The sequence below is a fragment of the Anastrepha obliqua genome, chromosome 1 (assembly GCF_027943255.1).
Source record: "Anastrepha obliqua isolate idAnaObli1 chromosome 1, idAnaObli1_1.0, whole genome shotgun sequence".
Taxonomy (NCBI): Eukaryota; Metazoa; Arthropoda; class Insecta; order Diptera; family Tephritidae; genus Anastrepha; species Anastrepha obliqua.
The window spans coordinates 168936313-168964042 of NC_072892.1; the positions used below are offsets into that span (position 1 = coordinate 168936313).

General features: G+C 39.1%; 1 protein-coding gene across 1 annotated transcript in view; it reads left to right on the forward strand.

Annotated features, from left to right (window-relative positions):
• Positions 1 to 2187: 2187 nt before the first annotated feature.
• Positions 2188 to 27730, forward strand: part of LOC129240609 (esterase E4) — a 34252-nt gene continuing 8709 nt past the window's right edge. Inside the window, exons 1-3 of the mRNA XM_054876520.1 lie at positions 2188 to 2745; positions 19844 to 19948; positions 27189 to 27325. Coding sequence (XP_054732495.1) covers positions 2188 to 2745; positions 19844 to 19948; positions 27189 to 27325 — 800 coding nt within the window. The remainder of the gene's footprint in view (positions 2746 to 19843; positions 19949 to 27188; positions 27326 to 27730) is intronic.

Genomic DNA, 27730 nt, shown 5'->3' on the forward strand with positions numbered 1-27730 from the left:
GGCCAAACACCATCAGTAACGACACAGGTTAACCCATTCTTAGGCAAATCTCTACGTTTGATGATCGCCACTGGATAGGTCACACACTGAGAAAACCACCAGATAGCATCACGAGGATGGCACTTGACTGGAACCCGCAAGGGAGCAGAGGTCGCAGTCGACCAAAAAACACTTGGAGAAGGTCGATGCTGCGCGAACTAGCAGATGTCGACATCTCATGGGACGGTGCAAAAACAACAGCACAGAACCGTGTACGATGGTAGAGTCTTGTCGAGACCCTATGCTACCGAGAGGAGTGAATAAGGAAAAAAAATGTAAAATATTCAAACACACTTAATTCTTAAAATTCTTTATGCACATTCTCGATTGTTTGGGCTCCAATTTCATGAATGGCAACTTCGATTTCGTGTTTTAAAGCAACAATCGTCTCTGGATGGTTCGCATAGCATTTGTCCTTAACGGCTCCCCACAAAAAATAGTCCAACGGGCTTAAATCACAGCTCCGAGGCGGCCAATTGATATCGGAATTTCGGCTGATTATTCGGTTTTCAAAAACGGTAGCCAAAAGCTCGAGTGTAACTTTGGCAGTGTGACAAGTTGCACCGTCCTGTTGAAACCAAATGTCGTCCATATCATCCTCTTCAATTTTGGGAAACAAAAACTCGTTGAGCATGTCACGGACTCACCACTTTGGAAATAGGTTTTCAATATTTTCCAATTTTGTTCAAACGTATATCGTCCCATTTCGTAAATGTCAAACCTTTAAGTAAATTATGAACACATTTGACATGTCATTTGTGTTACCATTCTCAAAAAAATAGGTGGTTAAAAAAGCAAACGCTATATGGCCCACCCGTTATGTCCCAGCTTTATGCCGCCTGCGAAAGACAGATGTTTTTATATATGGCGTTTTTTTCATGGTAGAAATACACTCGGAGGTTTGCCATTACCTGCTGAAGAGCGACTTTTTTAGAAAAAAACCTTTTCTATCATTTGGTGTTTCAAACCCGAACAATATCAAATTTTAGTCGGGATCCAAACTATTCTGGAGATACCAAACTAGTGATATCAACCTAACTTCTAGCACAAGATGCTTTGTAGTTTTAGCTTACGTTTAGATCTTTTATAAAAAATGGTCTTTCTTATACAACTTCACCACTTTACGAGTCACTGTGCGTGTAAATTTTTTTTTGATTTGCTCTCCAACTGCACTTTTTTCTCACAGATTGCATCAAGTGCAGCAGCAGGCGGAATTCCCAACAATAATAGCGAACACAAACACAATGCGATCGCAATAAAAACAACAATCGGCGATGTCATAAAATTGACGACCACAACCAAACCAACCAAATTACTCGTGCACAATGGCGCTCAAGGCGGCGAGACTGCCGAATGTTTTACATAATGAAATTAAGTCATTCAAAGAGCAGGCCAGAAAAAATTCCAACCAACAACAAAGTCAAAGCAAAAAACACATTTCATTTGCAACTGCAACAACTGAAAAGAAAAACTGCATCTGCAATTAAAGTGTTGGTAATAGTGTTGTTGCAGGCAGACTATGCGACTTGCACTGGTAGTGGTTTTCACCAAATATCCGACCTCCTTGGCACGATTAGCACCACATCAGCAGCTGGTTTGTTAGTTGCAGGCGAGCAACAGAGTTGGAGTGCGGCCAAAACGCGAACGCGCATCAAAATCGAAATCGAAAGTGAAAAGTGATTTTTTCAACAGAAAAGGAAAAGTAGAGTTTGAAGCTAAAGCGGAAGTTTATGGAAGCAACTATTTGTGCAAGTGAAGTGCAGTGATGATTTCCAATTAAAGCGCACAGTAGACATTAGTTCCTGTATAATAGAGCACAATCAGCGATTGTTGTGGTAATTGAAAGTTACATAAAGCGCATTAACCCACCAGCGCGCACGCACACACCGTCACACGGCGCGCGCTGTCACAGACACAGCCAGCCACAGCCATTTAAACGGTACATGCGCACGAATCGCGTAAACTGCGGTTTTGTGTTGCCCAACTAACCGGCTGACCGAGTGCCCGGGCGAATACACACCAAAGTACATAGACGGCGGCCAACAACAGGCTAATCGGCAAATCGGCGAATCGACTCGCGTGTGCGCCTGCGTCATTCACCACATCATTTAACGCTCTTCCAACGCCGATGTGCTCACCGTTGTCAATATGAATTGGCGTTGCATTATCAATTTTATTGCCGTGGCCGTTGTCATTGCGGCGGCCAGTGGTCTCATTGTGTTCGCCATTGCGGTGCAAAATTCGAGCCGGCGCGTGGAACGAAAGTTGGCGGCGCATGAAACCAATTTAACACAAATTGCAGAACAGTTGATGTTGATAGGCACAACAACAACAACAACAACAAAAGCGGCAAAATCGGCAGAAACCACCACAATTACCGAAATGGCTACCGAATCAGGAAGTGCAGCAAATATAATAGCAACAAATAATATCAGTACCGTTACAAGTGATACAAATACGTCATTGACAATAGACAACGAGCATTCGGCAACGCGGGCGTATGAGGAACCTAGAATTAGTTTAGCAAATGCAACGAACCCAACAACAACAACAAAAACAACGGCAAAGCGCGCAGCCAGAAAACCGGCTTACATAACAATGTTCAATGCTGCAAATACGACAACAAAAATAACCAGACTTAAGGCGAAACCCGTGGCAGCAGCCATCGTGGCAGCGGCAGCACGCGCAGCAACCGTCTCACTTGAGGTAGCTATGAGCAGCGAAATGCACGCGCAGCTACATTTTATGTTAGCGAATGCAAAGAAAAATGTACAAAAAAGCGTGTGTGGGAATTTGTATACGTAAATGTGTGTGTGTGTGTGTGGCATCGTGCGGCGCTCGTGTTGCGTCAAAGCAAACACAGCCACAAATGACTTGCATTGCTTTTGTTAGTGCCATTGTTATTGTTATTGTTATGCATTTGGTTACAGCCACTTTACGCGTCCAGTTGAGTTCAGCGGCGTTTGGTTGCGTTTAGTTGAGTTGATTTAGCGCGCTTCATTGTGTTGCACTGAGTTTCTGACTTTTGTTTTGATTTTGAAACACTTTTTCGCACAATGCGGAAATGTTAGTTCGTGTCAAATGGCGTTTGTGCTTTTTGTTTTCGTTCTTCATTACCTAAAAACGCTGAGGTGTGTTTGTAGTTATGTAAATTTAGCAACAAATACAATTCGTGTAATGAATAGCATTTAAGGTTATGTTTTCTCGCTTCTCACATTAGGCATTTAGTGTTGCAAAAGTGCGTTTAGTGCGCCATAATTTGTTTGTGGCTAAAGATATTTAAGCAAATGTGATTTTTAATGCTGAACTTAATTGCAGTTATTAGCTTTTTACGCAAAACCTTATTAATAATATTAGTATTATTAATGCAAAATGTAAATTTATGGCCCCGAAAGCTCAAGAATATTGCGAAACTTTGCATTTTTATGTTGGTTACTCGTATATTATAAACACTTTTCCCAAGGTTTATTCTACAAATTTAAAATTTGAAATTGAATATCACTAAAAATAAATTATACAGCTCCGACATTTGATAGCAAGTTATCTGGCCCGTTGAAAAGGCTACGGTACTACAAAAAATTCATAATTTTTCTGAAGAGATTACAACTGGAAAAAGTTCGAACATCATTTATTGTGGTCGAAGACAAGGAAAAAATCCTTTAATAATTTTCAAATATTTCTCGATAAAAGTGTTTTAGCACAATTTTTCTATGGTGGACATTTTTTCTTTATTTATTTATAATTTTCGCTTTTAAAAACATCATGTTCAAAATATTTTTAATTCGTAGGTTTGATACCCATTTTGTGATACCAGCGATTCCATACCATATGGCCCGTGTATCTGCTTATCTGCACGTAGCGACGCTTCGTTCGATTTGCAAACAAACGTAAGAGGTTAGGGGTAGTCAGAATTTTCAAAAAATTGTATTTTTTTTTTTGGATTTTCTTAAAGTATAATATCTTAAAAATAATGTGTGAAAATTTGAAGTGAATCCGACAAACACTTTTTGAGTTATTCAACAATTAACAAAGGGTGCTCGGGCTCCTGATAAGCCACAAAAACTTTAAATTCGTTTCTCTCAAAACTATGTTTTTTTACCTGGCGATCACTGTAACTTAAAACCCGTTTGGTAGATTTCAATAAAATTTATACTGCTTTTGCGAAACATAAAAAAAAAAACAAAGTATTTTTTTTTTTTTAAATTTCGATTTTTTTTGAGCAATAATTGCTGTTTTTCTCGATTAATTGGTGTTTTTCTCGAAAATCTGAAAAATATTTCCTGAGGCCGCCATATTGTTCTTCTTCTTCTTAATTGGCGCGATAACCGCTTACGCGATTTTGGCCGAGTTTAACAAAGCGCGCCAGTCGTTTCTTTCTCGTGCTAACCGGCGCCAATTGGACACACCAAGTGAAGCCAAGTCCTTCTCCACCTGATCTTTCCAACGCAGAGGAGGCCTTCCTCTTCCTCTACTACCACCAGCTGGTACCGCATCGAATACTTTCAGTGCCGGAGCGTTTGTATCCATTCGGACGACATGACCCAGCCAACGTAGCCGCTGGATCTTTATTCGCTGTGCTATGTCTATGTCGTCGTAAAGCTCATACAGCTCATCGTTCCATCGTCTGCGATATTCGCCGTTGCCAACGTGCAAAGGTCCAAAAATCTTGCGCAGAATCTTTCTCTCAAACACTCCAAGCGTCGCTTCATCGGATGTTGTCATCGTCCAAGCTTCTGCGCCATACGTAAGGACGGGCATGATGAGAGTCTTGTAGAGTGTTAGTTTTGTTCGACGAGAGAGGACTTTACTGCTCAGTTGCCTACTTAGTCCAAAGTAGCACTTGTTGGCAAGAGAGATTCTACGTTGGATTTCAAGGCTGACATTGTTATCGGTGTTAATGCTGGTTCCTAAATAGACGAAGTCTTTTACAACCTCGAAATTATAACTGTCTACAGTGACGTGGGTGCCGATACGCGAGTGCGCCGACTGTTTGTTTGAAGACAGGAGGTACTTCGTTTTGTCCTCGTTCACCACCAAACCCATTCGCTTTGCCTCTTTATCCAGTTTGGAGAAGGCAGAACTAACAGCGCGGTTGTTAAGGCCGATGATGTCAATATCATCGGCATACGCCAACAATTGTACGCTCTTATAAAAAATTGTGCCTGAGCGATTAAGTTCTGCGGCTCGTACGATGCTCTCCAACATCAGGTTAAAGAAGTCACACGACAGCGAGTCACCCTGTCTGAAACCTCGTTTGGTATCAAACGGCTCGGAGAGGTCCTTCCCAATTCTGACGGCGCTGCTGGTGTTGAGCAACGTCATCCTACATAGCCGTATTAGTTTTGCGGGGATACCAAATTCAGACATCGCGGCATACAGGTAACTCCTTTCCGTACTGTCGAATGCAGCTTTGAAGTCGACGAAAAGATGGTGCGTGTCGATTCTTCTTTCATGGGTCTTTTCCAAGATTTGGCGTATTGTGAATATTTGGTCGATGGTAGACTTTCCAGGTCTGAAGCCACACTGATAAGGTCCAATCAGTTGGTTGACGGTGGGCTTCAGCCTTTCACACAATACGCTCGCTAGAACCTTATAGGCGATATTTAGAAGACTAATCCCGCGGTAATTGGCACAAATTGCAGGATCGCCCTTCTTATGGATTGGGCAGAGCACACTTAAATTCCAATCGGCAGGCATGCTTTCATCCGACCATATTTTGCATAGGAGCTGATGCATGCACCTTACCAGCTCCTCGCCGCCATGTTTGAATAGCTCAGCCGGCAGTCCGTCGGCGCCCGCGGCTTTGTTGTTCTTTAGCCGCGTTATCGCTATTCTCACCTCGTCATGATCGGGTAGCGGAACGACAATTCCGTCGTCAACGATTGGGGTATCGGGATCTTCACTTTCTCGGTGACATGCGCAGCAATAAGTATTTAACAGGTTCGAGAAGTGTTCCCTCCATAATTTAATATTGCTCTGTATGTCAGGAAAACAGGGGAAAAAAACAGGAAAACGCCCCGGTCTTAAAACCTTATGTAAGCCGCCGAACTTTCTAGTAGAATTTTCGGGCGTTATTCCTATTGGTCAGTATCTCAAGCTCCTCGCACTCCCGTATTTCGGCCTCTCGTTTCTTTTTTCGTCTCTCTTCTAATACGTCTCTCTTCCTGTTTTAGCTCTCTGTAGCGATCCCACATGGCTCGCGTTGCGCCCGATCCCAGCGTGGCTCTATAGGCGGCATCCTTTCTGCGGCAGTATGACATTCCTCGTCGTACCAACTGTTTTTTCGGGCTGGCCGGAATCCGATTTCTTCTTCGGCGGCGGTACGTAGGTAACGAGAAATGGTGCTCCATTGTTCGTGCATGCCGGTTTGTTGGGCGGTACTCTCTGAGAGCAGGAGTGAGAGTCGAGTGGCGAATCTTCTGGCTGTCTGTTGTGATTGCAGCTTTTCGATGTCGAACATTCTTTGCGTAGGTAGATGTACGTTTTTTGCTGCACAGAGGCGGGTGCGCAGTTTGGCTGCAACAAGGTAATGATCCGAGTCGATGTTGGGTCCTCGGATCGTACGTACATCTAATACACTAGAAGCGTGTCTTCCATCTATCACAACATGATCGATCTGGTTTCGCGTTTTTCGATCAGGAGACAGCCAGGTGGCTTGGTGAATCTTCTTATGCTGGAATCTGGTGCTGCAGACTACCATGTTTCGGGCCCCGGCGAAGTCGATCAGCCTCTGTCCGTTACCGGATGTTTCGTTGTGCAGGCTGAATTTTCCGACTGTGGGACCAAAAATTCCCTCCTTGCCCACCCTGGCGTTGAAGTCGCCAAGCACGATTTTTATGTCGTGGCGGGGGCAGCGCTCATAGGAACGTTCCAGGCGCTCATAGAAGGAATCTTTGGTCGCATCGTCCTTCTCTTCCGTCGGGGCGTGGGCGCAAATTAGCGATATGTTGAAGAAACGGGCTTTGATGCGGATTGTTGCGAGACGCTCGTCCACCGGAGTGAACGACAGTACTTGGCGACGAAGTCTCTCTCCCACAACAAATCCGACACCGAATTTGCGCTCCTTTACATGGCAGCTGTAGTAGACGTCGCAAGGTCCCATGGTTTTCTTTCCTTGCCCCGTCCATCGCATCTCTTGGATGGCAGTGATGTCAGCCTTTACTCTCACGAGGACATCAACCAGCCGGGCAGAGGCACCTTCCCCATTAAGGGACCGGACATTCCAGGTGCATGCCCTCAAATCATAATCCTTAGTTCGTTTGCAGGGGTCGTCATCAGTATAGGGAGGTCTCATCCGAGGCTTTTTAAAACTTTTCATTGGGGGCGATTTTTAAGTGGCGGGTCCCAAACCCAACGCACAACCAGCTATCCTGGAATGTTTCGCCTTCTCACGTTAGCTCACTCCCGAACGGATGTTCGGAAGCTACCCAGAGGATACGTGGGCTAATCCCGGCCGTTGTGAGCTGCTTGAACCATATGCAGAAGAATCGTCCTGGCCATTCCCAAGTGAATGGCGATCAGTAACTTTCCCCACTTGCGTGGACTTCTACACATGGAACCATCCTCCGCCATATTGTTAGTTTTGATAAAAAAAAGCTTCGATTAGGCACAAGATTATCCATTAATCAAACTAAATTTTTATTGTCCGATTGATTTTAGATGAATTTCCAAGGACTTGTGATGATCAGCGCAAGGAACTTCTGGAGAAACGGGCTCCGCACAAACTTTTAACTTTTACAATTATAAATTTTATTTTCTTTTTTTTGAAATTTTGCTAAAGTCAAGTCGAAACATTATTTATTAATGCTATGTTTTTATTTTTGTAAAAAAAAAAAATTATTGAAAATTCTAATTTTCACGGGCCTCTGACTACCCGTAACCCCATAATATAGGTTTGACCAAAAACAAAAAAAAATTAAAGACAGGGCGTTGTTTTTCAAAAACGGCACACAATTTTTTTAGCGTGATGGTAATAGGTTGAAAGATCGAACACTACGATTCCGTACTTGAATCCATACATTGGTGTAGAAACTATGACTTGTCCTTTCACGAGGCACAAATAGGCTACTACTAGTTTAACCTTCAACAACTTAATCGAATTTATTACCAATTTTTTCGATAGGACCCAACATTTTTTAATGTGGGAGGGTGGTCCAGGAGTTACATTCGTACTCATCTCGGTCATGTCGGGGGCACTCAAGACATTTTAAAACAAGTACACGCGAAATTCGTTCTGTGCCATATATTTCTTCCGTTTCCGTAATGGTTTTTCGAATTTTTAAATACATGCATAACATGTAATAACTTTTTTTAAATCCATGGAAAACCGCATTTTAAGAAGAACTCGTTTTTGTACAAAAATTAACATCATGAGTTTATTGAGTTTTATTTAACCACCTGCTTCCATTGAGCATTAACAGCAGCTAAACAACGCATTTAAAGATTCAAATTCCAATGTAAGTTTTGTTGCATCAAAACTCATAAAATCTGCTGCAGTACAGAGTTCACTCAACTGGCCTAACAGAAAATGTTATATTAACAGTGATAAGTGCATTGCAAATGTAAACTATCTTAAGAGGTTACAAACGTCCAGAATTAAAAAAAAATCGATTTTTTTTTACAGATTATTATTCTTTATAGTTTTAGGCGTATTATGAAGTCGATTGTAAAAATTCCCCATAGATACAAAGTTATAGTAGAAAATGTATAATAACTACCCGACGAGAGTTTGAACGAGAGTTCAACGTCAAGTTAAGACTCCTCTGTACATTCTAAATGAATTGCTTATTACCCAAAACAACGCTGCATTTTATGAAGAGTTAAACAAAAAGCATTACGCATTTCATCCAACATTCCTTTTTACTATTTGTTTATTTGTTGTTACTAGAACTGTTTAATTTAGGTTCACCAACATTGTTTTTCCATTAACAGTTCTTAACATTTAACATCGTTTATATTGTTTAACATTTGTTTAACATCACTACTGTGTTATTGTCAAGTTAATAGCATTAGCTCTGTTATTAACAGAGGCTTACAGTGGGGAGCAAAACTGAGTACATGTTCGAAGACTGTGCACAAAAGTGCCCACAGAATGAAAACGATCAAAGCAAATGAAACAATTTTTTGTTTCTTTATTCAATAACAAATAATTAACAAAATTTCATAATTAAACAAAAAAAAAACAATATTGCATAAACCGTACAAAAATAAAAAATGAATGGTACTCGTATGTACTCAGTTTTGCACTTTGCAATTTTGTTGGCTTTTTTTTAATACTTGGTCCATAGACCTTTATTTTTTATGACTGAAAGAATACGTCTAGGCATACTTTCTACCAAATTATGCAAAATGTCGTGGGGAATTTGCTTCCATTCATAGTTTATTCTTTGCCATAACATGTCGAGGTTAGTGGGAAGAGTATCATATTGTCCCAACCGTCGCTTCACTATTGACCACAAGTTCTCAATCGGATTGACGTCGGGACTTTGTGGGGGTCACTCCATCAACTTAAAACTTTGAGTCGTAAGCCATTCCTTAACCACCTTTGCTGTAAGTCCTGCTGAAATGTAAGTTCAGCTGACTGATATGCGCATACGTTCACAAAGCTGGTAAGATGGGTTTGAAAAATACTCAGGTAGTCCTCCTTTTTCATTATGCCATCTATTTTTACTAGGGGACCAAGCTTGCACCACGTAAAGCAACCCCACGCCATAACATTGCCGCCTCCGTGCTTGACGGTTTCCTTTATAAGGCGTCTTTGCAATGATTCGCCTGGACGCTTCCAGCAATATTGCTTCCCGTCGGACCGGTAGCGGTTAAATTTTGACTCATCTGACCAAATAACTTTTTTCCAGTCGTCTATGGTCCAGTCTCGCTGTTTTTTGGCAAATTTTAAACGAGCCTGAACATTTTTTTTAGATAATGCCGGTTTTTTCTTTTTGATCTCAGCCACGTATCCGATATTTTGAAGGCCTCTCCTTGTTGTCAATCGACTAACATTTTTGCCAATAGCAGCCGCAGCATCTTTTGGTGTTAGCTGAGGGTCTCTCTTCAAGTTTCTGACTATGAGCCTTGCGTCACCATCTTTTAAATGTCGTGGGCGTCCACCAGAATTTTTTTTAGAGGCAACTCCACACCTTTTCTGCACTCTAATTACCACCGACTAACTAATATTTAAAGCCTTTGCAATTTTTCGAGATGAAGAGCCGTGTTCTGTGAGGCACTTGATATTATTCTCAACGTCAAAAGGAATTTTTCTCACTTTTGTTAAATTTTAGGAACACTTCAAATATTAATGCAATTGATTGCACTGATCTCACTGAAAGACTAAAATAAAATAAATTACATATCACAAAATCGAAATTTTTTTTCTTCACTCATCTTATAGTAAATCATTTCAAGAATGTTGTGTCAAAATTTTAAGTGGATCGGAGCAGAACTCTCAAAGTTATAGCCTTTGTAGGCACTCTACCTCGAATGCGGAGCATCGATAATTTTTCAGAGTCATTTTTTCAAACGCGTTTTTCCCGAAACGACTTCTTAAAAGTCGGTGCCAATCACAACTCCGAAACTATTCAACCGATTCTTTTCAAATTTGGCACACGTTTTCTAAATAAAAAATACCTCCCCCCACACTGTTTTTTTTTATTTTTTTTTTTAAGGTTGTTTTTGACTTACAAATATGGCGAAATTTTTCGCCAAAAATGCTCGTTTTACGTTTTTTTGCCACCAAAACTACAAAAATGAAAAAAAAAAAATTTTTATTAATGTGGGGGGGGGGGGGGGGAGCATTACGTCATATTTTAACTGAAAAATTCGACTTTTTTAGTTTCAGATGATTCTACGACGAATGCCGATTGCCACCGCAGAGCACCTCTCGAAAAACATATCTCCAAAAAAACTCTGTCATGGGCTTATTTGTCAATATTTTATTATTAATATTTTTTAAAAACTTATTGAAAAGATGTACAATAACATGCAACTGATTTTATTAAAGTATCTTAAGCCATATTTCTGTAAAAAATTAAAAAAAAAGTGTTTTTTTTTTAGCGCTAAACCCTACCACCCCCTTAATGTATTGCATTTGATATTTTTTAAACTTAACATGCGTGGATTTCAGGTTCAAAGCCCAATCTAAGACATGAAACATCAAATTGCACAAGAAAGCTACTTCTAATAGTGGCCATGGACAAGCCGTCGTGTGCATTTCTAGCATGAAAAAAAGTTCCCTAAAAAAACATTTTCTGCTCGGAGGCAATATAAAATTATAAGTCCCTCCATTTGTAAGGCGTTATTATTAAAGGTAGAGGAGAGGGAAAGCTCAGCCAAGAGCACTTGTTAAATTATGTACGCGTCAATTGCTCACTTTTATTTTTTAACAGACCTCTCAACTGCAGCTAAGTTCTTGAAGGAAATAGAATCATAAATATGATAAAATCTTTGATGTTACTACCAGAAAACGAAAATTTTCTAGTATTACAAATATTATTCGTTTAAGGGTCCCGGTGGCCTAGAATTTCCAAAAAATCGATATTTTTTTGATATTTCAAAAGTATAGACTGTAAAATTTTTGGAAGGATGTTCCCAGTATTTTCGATTCCACAGCCGTTTTGGCAGGTAGAGTCAGATTCGTCACGCGGCGGGATTAATGGTCGCATTTAAATGATTAAAGTTCTAAACTCAATTATCTCAAAACTAATTTTTTCGGCCTGGTGTTGTCAAAAAAAAAAACTATTTAACCGAATTGTCTGAAATTTTAATATGTTTTTGTTTTATTAACACTAAACCTACAGATACTTTATGTATTCCTATTCCTACCAAAGTAGGTCAAATGACCCGCCTTTAAAATGTTATATATATTACTAAGTCTAGCGAAAAATATATCAATTAGGCCAATTTAGTACATGAATGAAACAATTGTTTTCAATTAATGATTCAAAATAGTTTATATATTAAATTTAAAAAACATAAAAATAGTTTATTCTTGCTTTGTTTTTGCTCCTGTTGAAAATCTTCTTTCGGCAAGTTCTTCAGCTAATTAAAATAAAAATTGTTATCTAGAGGTGTTTTTGCCGATTGTTTCTCTATATAAAACTCTTGAGTTGATTCCAGCCAGGTCAAGAATATTGAAGAAAATCTGCACAGGCCATCTTTGCGATTTTGATTTCACTGAGTATTTTCTGGCCATTTGATTCGTCATCTCTACACCGTATTATTGTATTATTGTAAAATCTTATCGTTTCTGGTATACGCTTGCCATATGTTTCAATGCTTACAGATTTATGTTTTGCGCTTAGTAAAAGCACTTTTTTGTTTGTCTTACTTTTATAAATGGTAAGTGAATAATGACTCGATTTATATAGTTTTGTTGAGAAGCGTGGCGCACCATCTTTCTTCTACTTGGCTAATTTGGGCAGTTCTCTTATGCTTCCGCGAATCGTTTCCAAAAGAGTGATTCTCTTTTCTAATAGTTTCGTAGCGAGTGAAGCGCTTGTGAAGAAATTATCTGCAGTGACGCTTCTTTCGCATCCTGTGAACGGTTCCATTAGTTTGAGAACAACGAATTTCGCAAGCGGAGTTGAAGCACCTCTTTTTTCTTCCTTTTCCAAATATGAAAATCCATTTATGATGTATTTAGTGCTGACATCAGATGCTAGCTAAAATTTGATACCAAACTTATTCGGTTTTGGCATATATTGTGTAAATCTACTTTGTTTTCGAAGAGCTGTTCATCGATAGTTGCATGTTACACAGGCTTCTAACAATTTTGGCTATTCTTGATGAATTTGTACTATACTTCTGAGATTAGAGCGAATTTATCATTTTTTAAGCGCTGGCTTCGTTGCTGGCTAGACCCCATTTAGTGATAGATATGAAATGTTAAAATTTTTTGCCTGATATAAGCCACGTGCATATACATAGAAGACCAATAAATACATTTACTTTTGCAGGAGTAAAATTCCATTGAGCTCCCAATACTCGAGAGGCTTCTTCTTCTGTGCATTTTCTTATGTGCTCCATTACACGATTGACAATAATCAAAGAAAATGCAGTTCTTACTTTGCCCTTCATTATATTTCGTTTGGCATACGCTGTCGGGCCTACAACCTCCCTAAAAATATTACAAATTGGAGAACGTCCAGGTGTTGAGCTTTGTTCTATTTCTTGCCAAATTGTACCATCAGGCGCAATTTCAGTGCATCGACCTTCCACATATTTTTCACTTTCTGAACTCGATAACGGTCTTTTTCTCGCCTTCGCTTTCTTTACCTTCACTTTCTTTACCTGAGGACTCACATTCATCTGTCAAATGATTTATTAATTATATTGTACTATGTTATCTACTTTACTTTCAGACAGTTGCTCCTCACTGAATTCCGAACACTCTTCATCTATGTTATTTATAACTTCCAATGATTTCAAATATCTTGAATGTTTTGACATTTTTGGGATAAGAATTATATGTAAAATTATCAAATAAGAATTTTTGATTCACAAAATAGCACTATAACTTGAAATTTTTACTGTAATGCTCGCTTGTAGTAGAACGAAATTGGCTATTCATCCGTCAGTCTGCAATAAATATAACTCAATGGAGCGAAATATATCACGTAATAGGGAAAACGGCTCAATCAAGAGACACAATCTGTGCATGGGTCAAATGACCCGTTACGGTAGTTAAAGCAGATCACATATATTTCTCGGTAAAACAATTAGCAAGAGAGGAGTAAATTTTGAAAAATACATTCGATGTATTTTTTAATAAAAGTCGTGAAAGAAAACGGCGATTTAATAATGTTATTTCCAAAATCTTCTGAAAAAAAGTTTAAAATGGGTCATTTGACCCGCCATGGTAGGTTTAGTGTTAAAAAACTGAAAAGCTGCTGGATGAGCAAATGTATATGACTTTCAAGTGTTGCTTAAGAAATTTAGACAAAATATGTATCAGCACAAGTTTTTGAAAATTGTTCGTTTGCTGAAAGTTGCGTTTCCGCATTTTACAGATCCCTTTCCCTATATCTTAATCAACCTGCATCAGCTGAACCAGGCCACTTTAGTTCTGTAATACACAAGCTCATTTAATTTTATTTCAAACATTTTTTACAATTTTAAATATAGGTTGTCAGAAAAGTCTTGCGGTATTTCCGCAAGCTTGCCTTTGCAAGCGCGTAGTTATAGTTGTATTCAAAAAGAAGCTCGATGTATGGGTGCCACACGACTTGACGCAAAAAACATTTTTGCCCGTATGGATGCATGCGAATCACTGAAAAGTGGGTCACTTACGACAACGTGAAGCGCAAACGGTCGTGGTCGAAAAGCGGTGAAGCTGTCCAGACGGTGGCCAAGCCTGGATCGACGGCCAGGAAGGTTATTCTGTGTGTTTGGTGGGATTGGCAGGGAATCATCCACTATGAGCTGCTCCCCTATGGCCAAACGCTCAATTCGGACCTGTACTGCCAACAACTGGACCGCTTGAATGCAGCACTGATGCAGAAGAGGCCACATTTGATCAACAGAGGCCGAATTGTCTTCCATTAGGACAACGCCAGGCCACACACATCTCGGATGGGAGGTTCTTTTGCATCCACCGTATAGTCCGGATCTCGCACCAAGTGATTACCACCTATTTCTGTCCATGGCGAACGAGCTTGGTAGTCGGAAGTTGTCCACAAGAGAGTCCTGTGAAAATTGGGTCTCCGAGTTTTTTGACAATAGGGAAGCGAGCTTCTATAAGAGGGGTATTATGAAGTTGGCATCTCGTTGGGAACTCGTCATCGAACAAAACGGCGCATATTTGACTTAAATCGCATTATTATAACCAATTTTATGAACAATTGAAAATTCAATAAAAATACCGCAAGACTTCTGACAACCTATACAAATAGCTTTTTTCATCATTTTACTATTTCCTGTGCGCTTTTACTTTCGACGACTAAGAAATTGTTGTGGAACAATGAGCAATTGAAAACTGTTCACAGTCGCTGATTTATCCAGCAATCGACACTCACAATGCCATCGATATCCGCTCAATAGTCGTTTATCTATTGCCAGTCGACGTTCGCAAGACGGGTGATATTGAATTTAGAACTTTGATGCCGTTCTTCCCGAACCTCAGATTTGTATGACATTTTTCAACTCGTTAGTTTCGCTTTAGTGAAGCAATGTTTTGTTGTTGTCTATCGATTGCGTTGTTGCGCAGCTCCAACATCTTAATGAGGGCTTTAAAGCCACTGCTCTACAAACTATGTTGATCTGCTAATCTTAAGGCGCTATGGTATGCCCCCCTTTTACTTAAGTCCAAAGTACTAAAAAATATAAACAGCAATAAATAATTAAAATAATCTTCTAGGTCAAAGATAAAATAAATTTGTCGAATTCTATGCATAATGCAAATTGACTTCAAACAAAGTTCAAAGACATTTCGAATTTAGTTCAGTTATATTGAACTCGTTTAGCCAACTGAATGAGACGTACACACCCCCAACGCTAAATATTAATATAGATATATGTGAAAAAATGTTATGCGAATTTTAATTAAAAAAAAAAAAACTTTTAACATAAAGTCACTTGCCATAAAGTCAATTGCCATTCGTATATTTCCATGCAGATATGCGCAATATAAAGTTTAAGTGAAACGCCCAGACTTGATGAACTTGAAATTTTTTTGGTTTGGTAGCAGTACAGCGAAGAGGTGATAAAATGACTGCTGGCGTTAAAGAAGCGCGAGTGGTGTGACATGCGCAATGAGAGAAAAAAATTGTGTGTGTTTAGGTTTGCCAGCGTACGCTTACGAACATAAAATACGCACACACACAAGCGCCGATATGTGAGTACACATTTCGGCTGCTTATTAAAATTAGACCCCACATGCAAATCGCAGTGCCGAGGAAACAGAGACAGAATGAATGAAGCGGTGGCGACTAACGCTGGCAGTTAATAGCAGTAAAGGTTAAACAAGTCTTCTTTTTTTATGTGCAATGCTGCTCTAGCTAAAACGATTCCATATATAATAATATTTACATTATTTTTTGTTTATTTTTCTTCTTCGTAAATTAAAGGTTAACGACGTGTTTTTTAGCCGAAAATTTATTTTGAACCTCTTAACCCAGTGTCTGGACGACAAGCAATTAATTCGATCGTAACTAAATCTTGTTGAGACTTAAGTGCTATGCATATGTAGGTATCTCACATTGTTTATCTCCGCACGTGAGTACCGTTACACATATTAATTGGACATATTTCAGTTGTGAACTTGTCCGTTGGTTGCTCATACGCCATGCGCGCTCTGTAAGCGGCGCATATGCGCTCATTTCAGTTATTTTTAATACCTCGTAGCAACAAATTAAGTAAGGTAAACAAAAAAAATAAGTATTGTTTGTTATTAAGCATCAAGCTCAGTTATCACACTTCATTGGGTGGAAATTTCTCAAGTGATTTTCGAAAGACTTTTCCAAGGATGAGTTTTGCAAAAATTTGTTTTACTTATAAAAATTACCTCTTGTAATTGCTGATGCAAAAATATTAACACTAAAATTAAAATTATTAAGTTTTACATTGCGCCAAAAAGTTGTTAAAAGTGCGCATATGAAATTTGTTTCAATATTTTTACTACCTGATTATCGAGTTAAGATATGACAATAATTTTGATGGATATGCAATTTATTTTAAACCTCTTTATTATTGTGACCCGGATCAATAAGTAAAATAATAAAGTTTTTTCTAACACCGTTCGGAGCGATGCAAGTAATTGTAAACCTCTATGTCGTATAAAATCCTTCCTTTGAGAAATGACGGCTAGACACATACCACAAATGGCAGCAGAAGCAGGGCCTGGCAATCTTTCAGGAATACGTTCGCTAAACTCTTATCCCTTATGAGCTATCTGAAAACACACACAATCTTAATTGACAAATTTGTTTATGGAAGAAGAAAACCAATATTTTTACATAAAATATAAAATTTTATTTAAAATGTTTCGGATTGTCCGATCAAAATTCACCGTTTTGTTGTATAATTTGCAGTGGGTGAGGACGGTTTAAAATGCCTTCGCACTTGCAGCGACCGTCGTCAATGGTGTTGCCACTAAAACAATCGCTCTCCTCTTCTGGGGAGACTCCCTTCCCGGAACTACCTTCCATTACTTCGGGAAGGCTCAGAACGGTGTCCAATAAACTAGACCAATACTATTCACCCACGTCTGGATCCACCATACCACCCATTCTTACTATAGGCTCGTCTTCTAAAGTCTCAGTGCCGTCATACCAATGGTATGTGTGGCATGCTCTCAGGTGCTTCTCACATGAGCGTATGGATGTTGTACGCTATCGAAGTTTCTTTTGTATCTGCAGCAAAGGAGATGTTGCAGTAATATTATACCGTCTCGTCGTGAGAACGTGACTCGACCGTCTGTGATTTGTCGTCAGTTTGTAGACAGTCCACCTCCTTTCGAGGGATGATTTGTTTTTCTCTGCGTTTGCGCTGCCACTCCGCGCGTTGCAGGTGCAGCATTATCCTCTTTGTTAAACTTTTAACTGCGTTCCAACAGTCATGTGATGTACACATGATATTGATTAAGCTATCTGGGCTGAGCTGTTCACCCAAGGCTAACTCAAGCATTTGGCGTTCTTCGTTGAAACGATCACAGTATCTCTATCTCTATAATTCTTGGCATGCAACCATCTTACGCACTCGCCTCTTCGTAAAACCTATCTACAAATACAGTTTACATAAGTTTTCTGGCTCTCTTTGTTCCAAACAGAGAACCCACTTCTACAGCTGCTGGTACTATTAAGTTCTCTGCTAATAAAAACGACTGCTAATTACAAACACACAAATTTATACATTAACAGGTACAGTAGTAAGGTTGCCCCTTGAATGTATAGGGCCGAAAGGCTGAAACATCTCGGCCATTTGCAGCCGGAAGATTTGCACATACGCTCAGTCCAACCCAGTTCTATCTTAAGGTTAATAAGGAAACTAGGTCTGGAAGAGGTACTGAGATGAATAGTGAGCACACAGGCCATGAAGTCGAAGTGCAAACCTCAAATAAATCAAAGTCTAAATGAAAGGATGCAATTTTCTTTTATTTGGTCTCTAAAATATCAAATTGTGTTTAAGTTACCCTTAACTGCCAATCTTCGTTTATAGACTTTAACATTCTAGGAATCTAAAGTAGAAACAATTTACAGGGTGAGCCAAATAAGACCTACTAATGACTAAAGACTACTGCCTAGCAGTATACGCAGTTGCTTCATCTTGTTGAAACCACAAATTAGGATACTGCTCCGTCATTGGCCGCAAAAAGTTTTCAATCAATGTTCTATAAGAAGCTCCTGAAATCGATGCCGGCGTTTCATCCTCATTTTCGAGGAAATATGAACCGATAACTCTAGTGGCCATAACACCGCACCAAACAGTTCATTTAGATGGGTGCAACTGATGTTCGTGTGTTGCCCTTGGATTTTCAGAGCCCCACAATCTACAATTTTGTTTGTTGACATAACCATTTAAATGGAAATGCGCTTCATCCGATATCAAAACATTATTTAAAAAATCAATTTTAACGCGTTGTGTTGTACTGTAGGGTTCCATAATAAATTTTCAACAATTCAATTATAGCCAACAAAAAAGAAAAATAAATATGTCAAAAAATAAAAAAGTTATTTGTGCTTAACATTAGTAGGTCTTATTTGGCCCACCCTGTACTTACTTTGATGTTGTTGTTTTTGCTCCTTTCTCTCTCTCCTATCTCTTTAATGTGCCTTGATTTACATCCTTCAGATTTTCAAACGCCCCTAAAGAAGTTTTTACTTCAAAAAACTGTATATATTGAACTCATTGGAAAACTCAGCAAAAATGTATTATCATCAATACTCATCAACTATATCAAATGCCGTCGTCGGAGTCCAACCACCACACGTCGCAGACGAAGAGCGACAACTTCCCGCGTAACCTTGGCACAACTACGTTCTGTATATCGTAGCAGGTTAAACTCCTACTTATCCAGAATCGACCGCGGCATACTAAACATATGCCGCGCATGTGAAGGCACCCCGCACGACACTAACCACCTTTTCACATGCTCAACAAACTCACTCATCTAACACCCCTCTCCCTCTGGACCCAACCCGTCGAAACAGCTAGTTTCCTGGGTCTACCGTTAGATGAGCTAGACGAAGACGACCGGTGATTACACTACACTGACAAGGCAAAGTTACTGCTACAACATCAACTATATCAACTTGAAGCCTTTAGGAAGTAGAAGATCGATTCTTGCTCTCTCATTTGTTTTCAGTGTTACAAAGGGTGACATTGAGTGGCCAGTGTTGCTTCAAAGCATTAATTTTCTCACGACTGCAAGAATTCTTCGTAGCGCTCGTCCTTTCTATCTAAATAAGTTCAATACAAATTATGCTCGCACTGATTCTATTTATCGTGCAATTCTGAGCCCACCAATTCTATGTAATTTGCTAAAATTCTCAGTTTCAAAGAGTGAATTTTCTGTACTATTGGACTCAATCGTTTAGTTTAGTTAGACGTAGGTATGAAATTTAATTAAACTTTAGTTTCATTAGTCAGTTTAAAATCGTATATTTTTTGACTACTTGAAATAAATAAATTAATAAATGACTACTGCTAACCAATAACAAAACAATAACAACAAAAAAAATTAAATTTTTGATGATGGTCCCAAAGTTGGCACTAATGGCCACCAAAGACTTCATATCCAAATTCGCATATTACTCGTATCACTCATACAAACACATTGACATATGAAATTTACACAAATATTTTGTTATTGCAGGAATCAACGGCATGGAAGACATTAACATCACATCCCAATTCGCTGGTGCAACTCTTTCCGTCACGTGCCATGCGAGTCGTGCAAGAGGTGGTCAGATCGTTACGCGTAAGTACAACAACAATAAATGGACAATAAAAGCTACTAAGTAGAAATATTAGAAAAACCAAACGTGCAGCAATGCAAGCGCGTAATTCAACCACAAACCAACACAAGTGAGCAAAACCAGTTGGCCATTAATGCATTCTAACCGCAACAGTGACCTTCGCTGTAGAATATTGGAGGCAAAGAAGTGGACGGACGGACGGACGGACGCACACCAAATAACTTTGCAAAAAAAAAAAACAAAATGCAACCAAATTTTTGCTAAATTTTTTAGTGTGTACTTATGTATGTATGTATGTATGTATGTGCATATGTCTGCATGTAATAGCAACTGCAAGTCACCCAAGTCGTTTAGCTGGCATTAAAAATTACTCTTTGGAGTCGTAGCGAGTTAATTATTTATTGCCTGCTTCTTGACACACATTTCAGTTCTGACAACCAACAACTGCATCTCGCATACATAATATGTATGTGTGTACATATGTATGTGCGTGCTTGTACATTGAGGTGCGCCGGTATTTCAGCCTGACATTTAGAGTCTGCAAATTTGCAATTGAGGCGCAACATCAGCATAATCACACGCCATTCACACTGCATACCGCATACATGTGTGTGTGTATGTGTTTGCTACTCATAAAACCAATGAAGGATTTTAAAACGAGTTCGCTGCTAAATTCTCTGGTACCGCCCAATGACTTTGGGTGTCAGTTGCCTATGACTTTGATTGCTCAGCCGACAGAATTGTACAAAATACCTTTCAAAATATTTCTAAAATATTGACTACGATTTTCGAGCGCTGCGAATTGTGCGATTAGCTTTGCCAGTTGATTTCATAGCACAAATACATAATTTTTTTCTTACAAAACAAAACAAGGCAATTTCAAAAGATTTGCGCAATTTGAAGGTAGTTCTAAAAAAAACCGTCTAGAGAGCATTTTGTTGTTTTAAAATTTGCCGGATAGACATTTGCTACGAAAAAGGCTTTTAACCTTTTTTAGAATTAATTAGTTAAGGGGTTATATACCTTGTGAGTCCGAAAAAATGGACGATTGTCATAATTTTGTTTTAATTTGTTCTAGAACTTTTATTTAAATGAGGCATATATCATACTGAAGGGTAACTCTCGAAGAATACATTGGTGTTTTTATTTTAAAAAATGTTATTATTTATTATTGATATCGCCCCTCCCCGAAACGCCATTTTTTAGAAGAGGCTTGCGGTGATCACCGTAGCGCATGAGCAGCTCAACTGAAATCAAAAAAATTTAATTATTATTGTAGAAAAATGTTTTTTAGTGAATTTGAACGGTTTATTTACCGATTTTTGAGGGGTTGAAAAATTAAAAAAAAATTAATTCCAGCGAACTATGCAAATATTTATAAAAAATGAACCGTTCAGATTCACGAAGTTGTAACTTCGAATAATTAAAAAAAAAAGTTTATGCAAATCGGTCAAATAGTTTTTGAAAATAATGATCACCGCGACGGTAACTTTCAAAAAACACGACTTCGAGATAATCGCGTCTAAAGTTTTGCGTGCACTTCATTTATGGATAATTGACGCGCTTCCACGGTCTGTAACTTTCGTTCTAGTGCTCGATCTTTATGATTTTTTCCAGTAACTTAATTTCCAAGAATTCGCTCTCAAAGCGAAAAATAATATAAAAAGTGCCTGAAAGCAAACCAGTGACAATTTGCAAGTTTCACGAATAGCTGATTAAATTTTCGACGTGGAAGGGAGAAAGTCGATCTTTTAAAGTCGCTCCTCAATTTTCTCAAAAAGTGAATAAGTGTAGGTATGCAAGGATGATAGATTTACTTATATGTATTTGAAGTGCTATGAGAATTAAATGAAAAACCGAAAATTTCACACTACACTACTTTATAATTAAGTTTAATTGGATTAAGATAATGTTGAATTTCGTTATTTATTAATTCTAGTAGTTTTTTTTATTTCCTTTTTAATAATTATTGTTTTTGTAATTGAATTCAGAAAAGTTTTAGTTTTTTCTTATGGTATTCAGTGTTTTTTTTTTAATAAATTTTTCATGTTAAATAATTTTTCGTAATTTTTGATTTGATCATTTATAAATTTTGGTGATGTGTTTATATTTCACAGCATATACGATCTCTCACTTCATTTCCTCCGGAAACTTCGCCAGAGACTGTAGTTTCAACAGATGTGTCTGCGCAGCAGCTTTGACTGGAGGCTGTAGTTCAGAACTGCATACCTCTATATCATTGGCCAATGCCTATTTAATATATGTACCGCAAATACTACTTGCATTCTCCGTTTGTATCACAATTTTTGTTTAAAACTTCGACTCAATTTGGAAATTTTAATTCGTGTTTATTTTTACTTTGCAATCAGCTGTTTTTCTCATTTGCAAATTTTTACAAGTAAAAGCTTATCTGGTAAAAACTTGCAACTTCCGCTCAAAATGAAATGTCATATTGCTTTCTCTCTTTCCCCTATTTTGCAAGTTTTTTCGACACATGAACACTAAAACTTGATAATTTATAAAAACTTTTGGAAATTATTGGCTTCATGAACATACCTATATTCAGCATGTATTTGGATGCCTCCGCCGTCTTTTCGGAAAAGCACAGGTTCAAATCTACGGGCATAAAATCCCAAATGACAGAAAAAAGCTTATTAGAAAAAGTCCTGTCGCCCCTCGGCAGCCAATGGCAAACTTCCGAGTGTACTTCTGTTTTCAAAAGGTGTCTCATAAAAAGCCATCTGCCATTCGGAGGTGGGGTGAAATTGTTTGCCTCTCCATTTGTGGAACGTCATCAAGACGCACACCAAAAATTGGAGGAAGAGCTCAACCAAACATCAAATAAAAGATATTATATAAGCGCCAATATGTTGGCTTATGCTGCTGAAATGGCAAACCAGGTTGTTCCACTAATCTAGCTAGACCTGTTTGGTAAATAGTAGAAAAGACTTTCTTTCACCCCCTCCGCCTGACAGCTTCTGCAAATGGGATTGAAAGGAAGGTTCATTCTGACTGCATGATCCCCTAACAGCGACCTGTAAGGGTTGCAGTGATACTTGAGGTGCTTGGGCGAGGTCATCTTAACAGGAAATTCGTCCTCTGGATGTTGTACGACGGCCATGCTTTTCTTGTTGTAGTACATATAGTTAGTTAATTGCTTCCACCTTCTTCCACCTTGCATAGTAGTGTGACGCAATGGATGTTTTTATTGTGTTGAATGGGTTAGCAACACCACTGCCTAGGTCCTAATGCCGAACCTTTACTTGCTAGCTCATCTGCTGTCTCATTGCTCTCTATATTCCTATGACCGGTGAACCTATATTCCTATCACAGTAATTTGAAGCCAATGAACGAGCAGTTCTAGTTCCTCTCTGCACTGTAAAAATAGTTTGGATGAAATGGAATTGGAATCTAAGGCCTTGATAGCAGCTTTACTGTCTGAAAACGTAGCTACTCTTGCACCAATTTCTTTGTAGTGTTTTAGTGATTTGCCAGCTTCCCTGATTGCTAATGGTTTAGTCTGAAACACACTGGCATGGTCAGGAAATCGGTTTGATTTGGATAAGTTGAGCGGTTCCGAATAGAGGCCAACTCCCATACCACAGTTCATCTTAGAACCGTCAGTGTAGATTTCGACATCAAATCTACGAATCACTTTCCCTTTCCTCCATTCGGCTTTCGGGGGAAAACGTACCGTAAAGTCTTTCTTGAAGTTGAGATCGAGGATTGTGAAGTCTGATTTGTTTTTGAGCAGTGAGGGTCCCTGTTGGAAGATCTTGCTGTGACCGTATGATCTTGTTGTCCAGCTTCCTATGTCTCTGAGTTTCACAGTGGTGCATGTAGCGATTTTTTTAATGTGTAGGTCTAATGGTAATAGATGTGTTAGTACGTTAAGCGCTTCAGTAGGACTGATGCTAAGCGGTCTTGTGGTTAGGACATATCTATCTCGATTCATTTTTGCACACAGGTGTATGGGTATAATAACCGGTTTTAGTGGAGCAATTCTTCAATCAAATTCGTCATACTCGTTTCCTCTGTGTAAAAATACATGGTCATACTGATTTTCATGACAATCGATTGAACGCGCCGCCTGGTGGCGATTGGCATCAATGTGCATATTCTACAAACCTTCTCCGTGGAAAAAAACAATAAAGGGTGTTTAAGTTTCAAGGGCCGGTGTTGAGTGTGTATAAAATACAATTTTTTTAGAAAATTATTGTAATTTCTCTTTATTAATATATAATATCTCATATCGGTATGGCTCAATTACGTTTGGAATAAAATATCGGCCAAATGGCCGCCGCGGCCTGGGCCACCTCCATCCAATGGTCAAAATTTTCGATGACGCTGAGGCATAATTGAAGTCCTATAACGTTAATGTGCCGAATTATCTCATCCTTTTGCTCTTGAATTGTTGCTCGCTTATCGACGTACACCTTTTCTTTCAAATAACCCCAAAGAAAGAAGTCCAACGGTGTCGTTGACGTTTAGGTGTGGTTCACATTCAACATCGGCCTTGAAATTTAACCACCTTTATATACCAATTTTTATAATAATCGGTCCAGTAGTTTTTGAGTTCATCGATGACATACAGACAAACATTCATTTTTGTATATAATATAATAAAAATTTTAACTGTTGCAGTTCTCGAAAAACAATTGTTATCCGCTTAGAGCAACATGGAGTCCTCTATTTGTGGAGCAATGCGAAGATCGAGAGGAAGTTTAAGGTTGAACACTTTTTTTTTTATTTTTTGGTGGGCGTAGTAGAGTTCAAAATGTCTTCGCACCGTTGATCGTCGTCTACTGTGTTGAGTGGTGTGGCCACTAAAACAATCCCTTCTTCCTTCCTGGAACTACTTTTTGCATTACTTTGGGACGGCCCAGAACGGCATTAAGTGAACCAGAAGTGTCGTCAGTGTTAAATCAGGCATTCGTGAATGTTGTTCGTCAGTCAACCAGTTAGTCCTCCCTACTCAAGAGTTCCTACTCTTCAGCCTTCCACTCCTGTCTTAACAGCATTCCAGTTATTGTTTCATGCACATATGGCAAGTATAGGATTGTTCGCCTGCAACGACTGTCCAAGTAGTACCTACAGCGATTGACGCTCGTCCCGAATACGGTCACATTGGAAAATTACACGCTTTGCATCTTCGATCGTGTTGGAGCAGTGTAAGCAATTGGAACAGGCAGGGGTTGTCTGCCAGCTTAAAACGGTGAAGATACGACCGAAAGCATCCGTGCCCGCTGATTAGCTGCGTTAGACGAAAAGCAATGTCACCGTGTTTCCTGGTCGCACATGGTGCTATTTCAGTGATTAGTGTATGGGTCCAACGCCCGTTGACTGGTAGATCCCATCTATGTTGGCATTCTTCTATGGAGTGAAGCCATTCTGTAGCTTTTTTCTCCTTTGATGGGCTTGTTCCCTGCCTGTCATAGAGATGACTCGTGCATGTATATCCATAGGGAGTTTTCCGGCGATAATACAAATCGCGTCGTCAGAAACGGTCCTGAACGTGCACGCGACTCTGAGTGTATTCCGTCGTAGCACGACTGCTATGTGTCGAACGTTAGATGGTTTGGCTCCCACACAAATGGGAGCAGCGTAGAGAACAACAGAATTTACCACCTTTGACAGGCTTTGACAGGAAGCGTCTGTCTTGTGCACCTCCGTTGTTTGTTAGAATTCTTATGACCGCTCCGTTAACTGCAGATGCTTTGAAGCTAGGTTGAACACTTTTCAAGAACATATGCGACAATTTTGTACATACATACTTACGAATATGTGCGCATACGTTCTATAGTGCTTATTTGCACCTGTTGCAGACTAAATTTTTGGCAATTTTTGTTATATTTTTTTTGTATAAAATAAAAAAGAAAAAATCGCAATAAACTTGTTGGCAATTCGCACTCTAGGCTGCCATAAAACGATAAAGGCTTGTTCTAAAAATTCATTAAATTCAAGAGAATGCTTGTGTACGCTGATATGTACTATGAAGGCTAAGTGTGTCAAGGTGCACGAATTTTTGTGAGGCTAAATACATTTTTGGACAAAATCGCAAGCAAACATTTCCAAGGCTAACAAGAAATTAAATCAAAACATACTCCTCCATATATAATATATAAATGTGCCTGCACACATACATACGTACATATGCTGAAAAGTATTTTTTGGGTAATTCTAAGCGTAAATTAAAACCTACATTTATTGTTAGAAAAAAAAAGAATTTCTAGCACTCTTTTGGTGCAATAAAAAGATACTTTTTAACTACAGGGCCCGCCATCTATCGTTACGGATTTGAACTAGGTATTATTTGAAGAATGGTAACACTTAGCTGTCATCTGATTTGACAGAAAATTAGTTTTATTCTTCCGCTGAACGAAAATGGACCGACCACCCAATGCGTTTTCGCTTCGCTTCATGGGCTGGGGATCGACTTGAAGAAGATGAAGACTTTTACCGAAAAATCATCTTTTCGGATGAAGCTCATTTCCATCTCGGTGGATATGTTAACAAGCAAAATTGCCGCATTTGGGGCTCAGAAAACCCGCACGCACTCGAAGAAAAGCCAATGCATTCACAACGAGTCACTGTTTGGTGCGGATTTTGGTCGAGATGCATCATTGTTCCATTTTTCTTCGAAAATGAGCGAGGAGTGGCCGTAACCCTCAATGGAGAACGTTACCGGGGTATGTTGAATGAATTTTTGTTCCGAGAAATTGAGCAGCAGGATATTGGTGGCATTTGGTTCCAACAAGATGGTGCTACTTGCCACACAGCGAATGCTACGAACAATCTTTTGCGCACTGTCTTCGGAGATCGCATTATCAGCCGAAATTCTGATATTGTTTGGCCGCCTCGAAGCTGCGATTTGACGCCGTTGGATTATTATCTTTGAGGTGCCGTCAAAGACCAATGTCATGCCAACAAACCAGCAACAATTGATGCACTGAAGATCAACATACGCGATGTCATAGCTGAAATACAGCCGCATACAATCGAAAATGTGTTGAAAAATTGGACCGATCGTATGGGATGGTGCATGGCTAACCGAGGCAGCCATATGAATGAAGTTGTGTTCCATCATTAACCGGAAGGATTGTACTTCAAAATAAAAAAAAAACAGTTTGGAAAAATATTGAGTAGTTTCTTTTTTATAGCATTTTTAATTCCGTAAAGTTATATGGCGGACCCTTTATGCTAACAACTATTTTCTATTTTTTTTTTTTTCATATTCCCCAGAAAGACACAAATGTTGTCATCCAAACCACTTTGGGTAAAATTCGTGGACGCTTTCAGAAGTACAGATCCGGCGAACGAGGCGGCTACTACAGTTTTAAGGGCATACGCTATGGTGAACCACCAATTGGAGCCAGCAGGTATGTTACTCTCATATTGGGCTATGTATGTAACTTTGTGTACTTATAATGGTAATCGTAATGGTTGTATGGTTTTATGCACTGCGGCCAGATTGATCTATTGTGCGACCCTATGTGCATAATTTTAATTATTTAGTATACCGATAAATCGAACCAACTCGTTGGGAGGGAGTAATTGTACTTCCTCCTCCTCTAGTAGGTACGAGCCTAGGATTCTGTGTCTCCTGTGGCCTAATGCCTCACAGTTGGTGAATAAGTGTTGCATAGACTCCTCTTCCTCACAGCAGAACCTGAATGATCTTCTACTAGATAACCCTATTGTGTTCAAGGGTTTATTACAGGCAAAGTTGCCTGTAAGTCCTCAACAGAGTAATCTGAGGCCCTTTTTATCTAGGATTAGAGTAG